Genomic DNA, 12,347 nt, shown 5'->3' with positions numbered 1-12,347 from the left:
CACAAACACACACACACCCCACCGCACGCTGGAATCTCGTCCGCATCACCTTTCTTCACACACTCTCCCTCCCTGTCACAGCCAAGAGGATTCCTCAACCGGAGGACACCTGCTGTCACTGCAGCGGACAAGGGGGTGGCTATCTGACCTCGACACCGGTTTCGGGGACGCGTCCTTGATGGGGCGAGGCGAACTGTCCGGGGTGGAATGGAGGGAACCACCGTGAGGTGTCACCGTCAGATCTGACTCAGCGCAAGGGGTGGTGAGTGCCGGTTCGGGGGTGGTGTTTAGAAGGGGAAGGCGGTGGCGGGTGGAGCAGGAGGTGTTTGGGGAGTAGGGAGGGGGTAGGAGTGCGATAACCTCCTCATACGTGGGAACTGCAACAGAAAGCGGAAGTATGAATGAATTGGTGTGCACATGAATGCATAACACACACACATGATAGCCGACTGGTTCAAAGGCGTTGTACTTTCAATCTGAGGGTCCCGAGTTCGAATCTCGGTAACGGCGCCTGGTGGGTAGAGGTGGAGATTCTTCCGATCTCCCAAGTCAACATATGTGCAGACATACTAGTGCCTGAACCCCCTTCGTGAGTATATTATGCACGCAGAGGATCAAATACGACCCTGTAATCCGTATCACATATGGGTTATGGAAACAAGAGCATACTCAGCACACACACACCCGAAAACAGAGTATGGCTTCTACATGGCAGGGTAAATAAAACGGTCATACACCAAAATGTTACATGTCTGTATGTGTGCGTGACTGAAACCTGGTTGAATGACACAGGAAACGAATGATAAGCGCCCAATGACTGCTGTCAGTCGGCTCTACCCAGGTAGGCAGCCTGTTGTGGAAATGACTCCGTGTTCATAAATCACTTAGAGCTTGGTCTCTGACCGAGGATAGGCGCTATATCAGTATCCATATCATATAATTAAAAAAAAAATGGTTATGATAATGTTAGCAAGAATTTCTCAGGATTTAAACTCTGAACAATTTGACATTAATTAAAAGAGTCAACTCTTAAGATTTACAGTATAAAACTTCCATTATATAAAAACTATTCTCTCTCTCTCTCTCTTCTCCCCCTTTATTGTTCTTCCTTTAATTCAACCGTACTTTCACTATAAATGACATTAGACGTGTATACGTGTAATGTGTGTGTGTGTGTGTGTGTGTGTGTGTGTGTGTGTAAAAATGGGATATACAAAGAAAGGAATCATCAGAACAACGCAATGAACAATATGTAAATATCAAAATACAACATCAATTAACGAAAAAAAAAGAGCAAAAACAAAACAAAGATAAACTATGTAGCCATGTAAGAGGAATACAGAAATTCACAACATAAGTAACTAAGTGGCCATTATTTCTCTTGTTTTGTTCTGAAAAATTGTTAACTTTTTATTTTCAATTTTTCTACTGAACATGATTGTCTTGAAAGCATTCAGTCTTATACGAGATTATTAGTCAGTAATAGAGCAGTGAAAATCATAATTTTCTTATGTGTAATTCCAATTGTTATTTCCATAGGGTATAGAAATATGCCATCAGCTTAAAGTTTTCTCTATTTTTGTGCCCCCCTTTTAGCTGCTCAGTCGGCCAGTTGGTTATTTTTTATTCCAATATCAGAAGATACCAAGCAAAGTTTGCGAAAATGCGTTTGGCAGATAGTCTATATAGTAAATAAGTTATTAAAATTACAAGATCTGGTCGATATTTTGTACAATATGAATCTAAAGCATATGATACTGATTTTGAGTCAACCAAAGTACTATACTGAATCTAGTTTCTGGACGATTCATCTGATAACCCAAAGCAAGCATTATAGTTATTATTTCAGTTGTAGATATGGATAGCTTACATCCAAGGGAAAAAAAAACACTTTCAGTCTTAAGTGCAGTGTATGTGTGTGTGTGTGTGTGTGTGTGTGTGTGTGTGTGTCTGTGTCTGTGTTTGAGCACGAGCGCGAGCCTGCGTACGTGCACATATGCACACGTGCGTGTGATTACAGTTGTAACATGTGATGAAGGATCTGTCTCCGCATCTTTCAACACAAGTCATTCTATGGTCGGGGTGAAATATGTCAAGGCCTTCGGCGTTGGCAGATTCATGGGGTCTGTCGTTGGAGGGACATGGTGCCGGTTTCACTCTAGAGACGGGTGTGTGTGTGGAGGGGTGGGGGTGGGGGTGGGGAGAGGGTTGAAGGGGGGGGGGTTGTTAGGGGGAGATACGGCTCACTCAGTCTAGCTCAGCGCCTAAGCTATGTTTTATTTGTCGTCATTATGTTTTATTTGTTGTGCGTATGTTGACTCAGATCATGCATGACTAAACATCACCGAAGTGACTCGGCAGCTGTTCTTATAGGCCTGGGAATTTAGGTAAAATTTGCGTTAGGTCAAAATGTCAGTGTGCAACAAAACCGTTCTTTTTACGATAAAATAGAATAAATCATACTGATCACACTGATATAAAGTTGACCACTATTGGGGGGCGGGCACATAAGTAAATTTTGATTTTTAATGTCCAGAATAGAATGTTTTTATTACTTCTGCCCGTGTGAGAGCGCCTTTCAAAGAGTCGCAAGGCAAGAATATGCGAAGGTTACGCAAGCGCGGTTTTAGGGGTCGCAAGAGGAAAGCGTTCAGCGCGGTACAGTAAATGTGACTGACTGCTGCCGCTGATGCTGATCTGTGAGCAGGTCACTGCGGCAGACAACTGATTCTGAACAGAAGGCTAGGAACAGAGCTCTTTGGGGTCAAAAGGAAACAAACATTTTCAATTTCATGTATTTTATACTAAACTGGTAGAAGACGTAAATCCGCTTTTATGAATTTCTTTCTTTTCTTTCCATTCATGACATATAAAGAATAAAATCGGTATTATACCGACTGCAAAGGTGAATTTACGAAGCGGGCAGCACGGGATCATTTAGTTCGTAAGTACAATTCTGTTGATATTTTACGCAATGCACAACTTGGATATACTCCATGCTCTGCTTATTGCAGATGTTTGAATTACTGGATTTATAATGATAGTAATGAATCTATCATGCGATCCTTAGCCAGTGCAATGCATTCAAACAAAGCCTGTGCAAAATTATGTATTTTATTAATGATTACCTAAAACCTTATGACATACGTAATATGGAACCCAAAATACCTAAACTAACTTCCCCCACCCTGGATGATTTTATTTTTCAGAAACACTGCAGGCACTCCATTTTCACATCAACTCTCCCTAGTGTTTAACTGTTTAAAGTACTACTGTTCATCTTATTATGAAATGGGAATTGTATGATTTATATCACTTGACAAAAGGTTTCCTCTTTATCTGAAGAATTGTGATCAAAACACCGGATTCTTTGATTCTTTCTATTCGATCAATCAACAGAAAACCGATTAGCGTTATCCTCACACTGAACAAATAGGTAGGATTGCAGAAAAACAAAATGTAAAAAAAGTAAGACTATGAGAAAAAACAAAACCAAACAACAATAACAACAACAAACAACAACAAAAAATAAGGAATTTATTATCTGCTTAAAGCAGAACGGAAGAACATGTGTTCCGTGTCCGAATGTGACACCTGACTTCATCTCAAGCACTACTAAACGTGAAATGCTTCAAACTTAATTAATTTTAAGAAATTCATTCACAACCAATGTATAGTTTGGTTTTTCAGAACGTGTGTGATGTAAAATGTGGCTGTTCTAATCAAATTCTGCAAAACAATAAGCGCGTAGGAACTGACGTGTTTCGGATACAACGAATTTTTTCGATCCACACTTCGACTGTCTTGTGAACTACATCATTTCGTGATAAAACTTCACCAGACAGCAAAAGCCAGAATCAAGGTAATTTAAGGGGGTGATTTTCTACTTTGAACTTTGTTGTTTGGAACTTTTGATGCAACAAGTCTTCAACTGAAAGCACTCTTACCGAACTACATGCCTTGACTTGGTTCGAAATCTTACGCCAGTATCCGAATATTACCGCATCTCGCCATGTGTCAGAAACAGTGATTGTGTTTAAACTTAATCGGATGAGAGAAAAATGTACAAACAAACCATAACAACAACGAAATTAACATACACATGGTTTTTTTTGTTTTGTTTTTTTAATATAGCAAGCACGGGGTGCGAATGAACATATCGGAGATTTCCGTGTAACATGAGTACATTTCACACGCTGTCGGAAACAACACATTCTCTAAATCTGTGTTCAAACACACACGATTGAAGGGTGTTTGTCAAACCGATTTACGCTTTCCCGCGATGAATCCGCATGATTTCTGTGAAAACAGTTTTCTCTGGTGTGTTCAGTCTTCTCTGGTGTGTGTTCTCCTGGCCACCTAATATAGTTCACACAGACTGCCGACGATGGAACTGCAATGGACTATCTAGTGTGTGGCTCTTTATGGGGAATTCGAATGAGCAGCGTGGGAGTAATACCACTGAAAGCGGCGCAGATGACAGGACAGAAAAAAAAACGTTAAAAAAACTTTAAAGATCTTTCTTAATTCCGTGTGCTTTATTTACCATTTCAATTTTAATTGAGGCGTAAGAAACCAGTTATGTTCCCGAGTAATACCTCAACACCCCTGGGCTGGATTTAAATCTTTGATTCTTGTATATATATATATATACATCACATACATACATACATGTGTGTGTATGTGTGTGTGTGTGTGTGTGTGTGTGTGTTGTGTGTGTTATCTACGTCTTCTTTATCTATCAGTCTGTCTGGTGACTTTATCTTGTCGTCAATGTCAGTCTGTCTCCGTGTGTGTGTGTGTGTGTGTGTGTGTGTGTGTGTTCTCTACGTTTTCTGTATTAATTTATCTGTCTGATGTCCATGTCATGTTGTCCCAGTGTGCGCGCGCGCGCGTGCGCGCGCGCGCGCGCGCGTGTGTGTGTGTGTGTGTGTGTATGTGTGTGTACACTCGAGTGAGTACGTGAGCGTGCACGTGGTCATGTGTGTGATTTCCGAAGGTTCGTTCATTACCTCCGTTCTTTCGTTTTCCTAACGTCTTTTCCCTGTAAGTAATATAAGATGAGGTAAAAAAAAAAAAAAACACAAAAAAACATGGGAAATCGAGTAGGTATATTTGTCTGTGAATGTGTGTGCGTGAATCTCAGTGTGCACGGTGCGCACACGTGCACGCGCAAGCACGCACGCGCGTATATGCAGGTAATTTTATCTGCTTGCGCGTAATTTTTTGCTTGATCAATCTATGTCGACGTTTCGTTTTCTTTTTTTGTTCCCTTTTAAACTCGTCTGCGTTACACTGATAGGGCCAGAGCATCCTACTAGGTTTTGGGAAGAAAAAGAAGTAGAAGAACAAAAACATGAAGAAATAAGAAAAAGAAATACGAGAGTACAAGAAATTCAATGATAAAAATGTGTAAAGTGCACTGTAATACTAACCTAAGGAGAAATTCATTAGCTAATAGAATTGCACATATATGGAATGCTCTACCTATCGAAACTAAACTTGCACAAAATACTAATGTGTTCAAAAATCTCCTTGACATGAACATAAATTTAAAAGAAAAAATTTATTGACTCTGACGTGTAAAAGAAAACATATGTATCCCACAAATAAAAGGAGACCGATACTGAAGAGGACATAAAAAAGGCCGTGAAGCCTAGGCAGTCAAATGCCAGTCCCTACACTACTACTACTAAGAAATGAACTAAGGAAACGAAAGAAAAAAAGAAGAAAAGGAACAGAAAAAAAACAACTCACGACAGCAGCTCCAGTAGTCGGGCGGACTGTCGTGCAATGACGAAGCCGCCAGTGACGTAGTACCAACGATGACGTCAGAGTGAAGTTTCAGCCGCTTGAAGGTCAGAGATGAGGGTTTGATCTTCAGCTGTTTTTTGTGGACCAGAAAGAGAAAAACAAACATTAAAAAACTAAAAACAATGGCTGCAAGTGGAGAATTACCCTATGTATAGGCCCTGTGGTAAACGTTCAAAATGCACCAGATATCAACAGCTTAAAAAAAACAACTCCTAGATGAAGACCCTAAATTGAAAGACCTTTTCTTTAGTGTAGATTGAATATAATGTTATTTTATAAGATCAGCATGCAATCAGACCTAAACAAAGTCGAAAAATAATGAGGGGACACAAACAGGCCGCGAGGTCTAAGGCCAAAAGCCAGTCCCTACTACTACTACTATATTATATACCAATCTGGTCATCCATACTCTTCCTTTTTTCTCCCAACACATACACATCCACTGACTCTCTCTCTCTCTCTCTCTCTCTCGCTCAGAGCTTACACGCTGAAGTTGGCTTCCAATTTGCATCGCAGCATTCCTTTCTGACACTCGTGTTGTTAGTTGTAAATATCCTCTGCTACGCTTCATGACAATGTCTGTCCACTTGAAAATGATTTTCTTCTTTTCAACACTTAATGACCTATCTCCCAACTTCCGATTGAAATGAACCTTGTGTGTTTCTTCAATAAAACATCATCATCATCATCATAATCATCATCATCATCCCTCTCATTGTGATGAGGATGATGATAACGAACAACAACGACATCAACAAATGCACACAAGTCTGAAAAAAAAATAGAGAAGAAAAACGAAGCATGATACGAGCTTTTGCCACGCTCCTTACCTCCAGCCTGTATTTGATATCGATGAGATTACATCCGGGAAGTCCTGAGGGCTGACACGTGACCGGAACTCGCAGTTTTTTGTCCAGTCCTTCAAACGACTTGTGTCCAGGAACTTTCCCCAAAGTGCTTTTGCCAAGGACGCATTCACTCTCGCATCTTCTGTTTCCCGCTCTATACTGGATGATCTGCAGAGAAAAGTGGGCAGAATTGTTTTCAGTATTGGACGGAAATGTGGTGTTCTGTTTAACACACACACACACACACACACACACGCACGCACGCACGCACGCACGCACACACACACACACACACACACACAAACAAACACACACTCATGCACACACACGCGCGCGCGCTAGCACACAACCAACACACACATCCGAGTCCAATCTTACACTCACTTACGTATACACTCACCATTTTCAAAACAAGAGACACGCTCTCGATAGCGTGACTTGAGTTGTTGTGGACGGAAAATTCCACTGGGATGATCTCCCCCTGAGTGAAACCTTTCCTCGTTAGCCGCATGGTGGCGTCGCAGTCGACAGAAGGAAAGAGCAGAGCACCCGCCTTCAGATCACCAGTGATGTGAACACTCTCCTGGAATTCGATTTAATGGGTATCTTATTTGAAAACGTCACAACACACACACACACACACACACACACACACACACACACAAGCAGACAGGGCAGCAAAAAGGGGAGTAAAGAATCATACAGATAGTATAAAAGTATATTGCCCATTGTCAGACAAGGAAATAAGCAATAGAGACTTTTATAGGTGCTTGAATTCAAGTCTAAAACCTCGTCAGTTGACTCTCAGACTTTGGTCCGATTCGCAGACCAACTCTGAGTTTAACTCTCAGAATATTATCAAATTCATTACGGACCAAGTATTGTTCTAATGTCAAGTGCATATGCTTTAGTAACCTAACAATTAAGCATATTTTTTTTTACTGTAGCTTGATGAAGCCTTATGTACATGAAACTTCACAAGTGACTGAGAACGTTGATGTTTTTGACTTTTTGCATTCATTATCAGTTGTTTCGCTTGTCAGTTTAACGACTTCTCTTTTACGAAGTCCTTTAGGTAATTTCCTGTAACTGAAACTGAAAAGGCGGCATGTTTCACTGTGAAGTGGAAAACATGAATCATCAGTGCAATCATGGGTGGACTGCATGAGCGAACTTTACGTTGAGAGTCTTCCTTACTCCACGGTAAATTCCATATACTTACGAACATTCTTAACTCAAAGCAAACTTTGCATAGCACAGATCGCCTCATGCAGCCTGGCCCTGTTGTAGGCGAATGGAGAATAAGCGAAGTGCTTCGTTATCGTTTTTTTTGTTGGGTTTTGTTGTTGTTGTTCCACCCCCACCCCCCTCCTACCATACCAGTAACTCACCCTGGCTCTATACACATCGTTCAGATCCAGCTGGGACGTGACGGTGACGACCCTGGTGGTGACCTTCGCCTCTCTGACCCCTCTCTTAGGGGGCAGCTCCATCACCGCCTTGAGCTGGTACTGAACGAAGCCGTTCTTGCCATGAAAGCTGCTCGGGGAGGACTCTGGCACGTGGAACTCGAAGTCCATCTCGTGCAGGCCTTTCGTTAGTGTTGTCCTGGAGTCCGATTCTGACGTGGACTGTGGCGGTGATGGTGGTGGGGTGCTGGTGGTGGTGGTTGAGTCTGAGAGAAGAGTCGGAGAGAAGCGGTGATTTGGGTAAGCTGGTGGTGATGATAATGATTCAGGATGTTGTGAAGTGGGGACGGGGTTGTAGGGGGTATGCAAACATGTCTAAGGATACACACGAACATTGCGAGCGAGTGCGAATAGCACAACACCATCATCAACCCCAACTCCTCCACAACGAATGCCTTCTCACCTCTCCCTTCCAACATAACGCACACACACGCACACAGACAGGCACAGGTTCCATGGCGGATTTTTTTTTTCGGGGGGTGGGGGGGGGGGGGCGAGGGGGGGGAGGAGGAGGGGGTTCCTCCACACGTTCTTCATGATTTTAGTTGCGCTCTCATTCGGTAACTTTTCCAGTGCTGGTGTTGATTTAATCTGGTTTCGTTTCGTTGTGGAGAAGCCGCTTGCCATCTGTGTGTGGCGACGTGCATACGTGCGTGTGTGCGTTCGTGAGTGGGTGGGTGTTGCAGGGATGTGTCTTCTTGAGAGCGTCGTGGATTGGTATGTGGCTTTTTAATGGAGGTACTGTATGTGGCTTTTTAATGGAGGTTCTGTGCGCGAGTGTATTCTGGCACATGTGTACGGGGGCGGGGGGTGGGGGTAGGTAGGGATGAGGGTCAGGATATGACTGGTGAATGAGGGGACAGAGGGGGGGGGGAGGGGGCGAAATATAACACGCTATGAGCAGTATTTCTGCAAAACGCAGAATATAAATATCCATTATCATTATCAATGTTATTAATTATTGTTGTCACAGAAAGACACGCACACGCACGCACGCAAGCACGCACACACACATGCAGTGACGGAAGGGAAAAGTTGTCTGGTGTAACAATTTTGACTTTTTATTGCAAAGCAGTCACACACACACACACACACACACACACACACAGAGAGAGAGAGAGAGAGAGAGAGAGAGAGAGAGAGAGACAGAGACAGAGACAGAGAGAGAGAGAGAGAGAGACTGTATTGTTGTTGTTATAACTTACTAGTGTCTGAAGGCCACAGTCTGAAGGGCTGACTGAAGTAGACCTCCTGGGCCACCACAGGGTCCATCAGAGCTGAGTTCATCTCCGGCATGGAGCCGGACTTTTGAGCCTCCGCCCACTGCGTGCCGCACACGCCCGTGAAACTGATGCGGACATCTGAAAGGACAGGCACGTGCATAGGTGTACAGGATTAAATGTGCGCGTGTGTACGGGGCAGCGTCTGCATTGTGCTGACTCCGCCAAACAGCACATCGCAATGCAGTGCCATACATTACAATAAGGTTTAGTAATAATACAATACAATACAGTATGGAATGAAAATTACGAGCACTGAAGGTTTAATGTGCATTCAACATCCTCGGAAAACATATAAAAATATATAATTATGAAACAACGACTATACCATACACATGCACTGGAAACATTCAGCGTGCACCTAGCAAGGACAGCACGTGGAAATTTGCCAGGGACAACCCAACCCTTTTCTGGCCGTGGGTTCTGTTATCAGTTGTATTTGTATTTCTTTTTATCACAACAGATTTCTCTGTGTGAAATTCGGGCTGCTCTCCCCAGGGAGAGCGCGTCGCTACACTACAGCGCCACCCATTTTTCTGTATTTTTTCCTGCGTGTAGTTCTATTTGTTTTTCCTTTGGAAGTAAATTTTTCTACATAATTTTGCCAGGAACAACCCTTTTGTTGCCGTGGGTTCGTTTACGTGCGATAAATGCATGCTGTACACGGGACCTCGTTTTTTTTATCGTCTCATCCGAATGACTAGCGTCCAGACCACCACTCAAGGTCTAGTGGAGGGGGAGAAAATATCAGCGGCTGAGCCGTGATTCGAACCAGCGCGCTCAGATTCTCTCGCTTCCTAGGCGGACGCGTTACCTCCAGGCCATCACTCCACTGTTAGGTGCGCTAAGTGTAAGCTGCACATGGAACCTGAGTTTATCGTCTCATCCGAATGACTAACAGGTGGCGAGGTCCTTCCATCTGTTATTCAGATGAGAACTAGGTTAGTACGGGCACTGAACTCTTCAGGGCCTCCGAGATGCTGACGCATGACTATCCAGCTAGTATTTGTGTACCCCTTAGGTTTTCACTCAGTTGGCCAGTTACAATCGGTTATTGCCCCACCCACCTCAGGTGATACGACCTGTACGACAACCGCCCCAGCACAGTGAGGAGAAAAACTTGTCCAGTTGAAGGACAGTGACCCCAAGGGAACGACAATACACTTTAAGATGGGCGGTCAGAATGTTCTTTATTTATTCATCTATTTATCTGTTTACTTAATCACTAATTTATTCAATTATTCATTTAGCTGTCTATTTCGGTTATGTGTTTGGAGCGCCCAGCTCGTATTCGAATTCAAAACAACATTTCAGTTGCAAGTGTGTGGCTCCGTCAGTTTCCCTCTTCAGCGGTATCTACCAGTATTGCCGTTCGTACAACTATTACTTCATTACTTCATGAAGGCACGTCACGTTCGTTCACGTCTCAGCACGCGTAAGTGGATACACACACACACACACACACACACACACACACACACACACAATTAGGTGCAAGCAAGGACACACACACACACACACACACACACACACTGGCGCGCGCACGCGCGCACACACACACACACACACACACAACTCACACACACACACACACACACACACACACACACACACAGAGTCACTGAGGGGGTCTTTCAGAAAGAGAAAGGCTCGAAAATAGAGTATGACAAAAGGAGATGAGACGTATATAGACAGAGAGCGACAGAGGCTGACACTGAACCAAACGAAACAAACAGACGTACCCTTCACTTGCAAATCAGCGCGGAGCTCCAATCGCACCCGACCTGTAAGTGTGTCACCGGCCTTGACGATACCATCCTCGTTATTTACCACAATCCTGAAGGTCGTCAGCTTACCCATGATTGTCGCTCCCAGAGAACGCACAGTACTCACAGCAATCTCTTCAAACGTGACCAGGCGAACTTGCCAACGTCTGTTCTGTTGTTGATTTTACGGCGTGCGAACAGAAACTTGTTGTGTTCGTTGTCGGACGTGTGTGGCTTATGTTTTTGTCGACAGGTTGCAAAGACTGGATCTTCGATTAGATCAGTGACAGTCGCAAACCGTTCTTCGTTGTTCAAGCTTTCCCGAGAATTTCAGATTCCGAACTTATCGCCAGACTACAACGGCTGGTTCCAGAAGTTATTTTGCAATCGATGTTTTGTTTGGTTGGAGATCTCGTTGTCCAAGATTTTCCCAGATTTTCAACTCAAAACTGAAGTATGTATCGGGACAGCGAACATGGAAAAAGCGAATATGGCTATTCATAAAACAAGCTGTAGGATGGTCATATAAAACTGACGTTTCTCTGTGTCGTAAATGTCCACATGAAAACACGACAAACAGCTGCAGTGGCTGACGGCTAACGATAACATTCACCAAAGCTCCCCCTCCCTGTGTTATTTCAACACAACAGCAAGTGCAAATACCTCCAACGTGCTTTCCATCCAGGCTTTTTATTGTCGTCTGCTTGCGATAGCCGTTATATTTGGACAGTGCCGGTGAAATGAGGTCAATGCCGGGTCATAAACGACCAATGAAACCGTATGACCCCGTTTTGTTTCTCAGGTGAAACTCGTTTCAGTTTGACGTCATGGCCCGAGAAATCAATCTGGCCACTCTGTCGTCCCAACGGTAAAAGCGGCCAAGTTTATCGGTAAGCCCGCGTCTAGCAACCATGTCAGTCTGACCTAAATACTCAGGTTTTTCTCCTTTTTTTTCACCGTTTGTTCCAGAATGTGCACCCCCATATACCTACTGACATACTATTCTGCATGCTCAACGGATAACAGAAATAAGGACACACATACACTGTCTGTGTCTGTCTGTGTGTCTGACTGTCTGTTGGTCTGTTTCAATGTTTAACAAAATGGTCAAAGTAAAGTCCTGTCATTATGTTCTCTATATTTATATCCTTTCTGAATAATATATGTATG

The 12,347-nt window shown here is 43.3% G+C and overlaps 1 protein-coding gene across 1 annotated transcript; it reads right to left on the bottom strand.

Annotated features, from left to right (window-relative positions):
• On the bottom strand, positions 1–11,658 carry LOC143297436 (arrestin domain-containing protein 17-like). Its single transcript, XM_076609792.1, has 7 exons — positions 11,154–11,658; positions 9,337–9,492; positions 8,054–8,337; positions 7,063–7,245; positions 6,645–6,830; positions 5,758–5,884; positions 1–377 (listed from the first exon to the last, which is right to left on the bottom strand). The coding sequence occupies exons 1-7, from the start codon at positions 11,269–11,271 to the stop codon at positions 76–78; spliced, it is 1,356 nt and encodes a 451-aa protein (XP_076465907.1). The 5' UTR covers positions 11,272–11,658; the 3' UTR covers positions 1–75.
• Positions 11,659–12,347: the final 689 nt, after the last annotated feature.

This window comes from Babylonia areolata, chromosome 22 (assembly GCF_041734735.1).
Source record: "Babylonia areolata isolate BAREFJ2019XMU chromosome 22, ASM4173473v1, whole genome shotgun sequence".
NCBI lineage: Eukaryota > Metazoa > Mollusca > Gastropoda > Neogastropoda > Buccinidae > Babylonia > Babylonia areolata.
The sequence above is the reverse complement of the archived record's forward strand: the minus strand, read 5'-3'. Positions and strand labels throughout refer to the sequence as shown.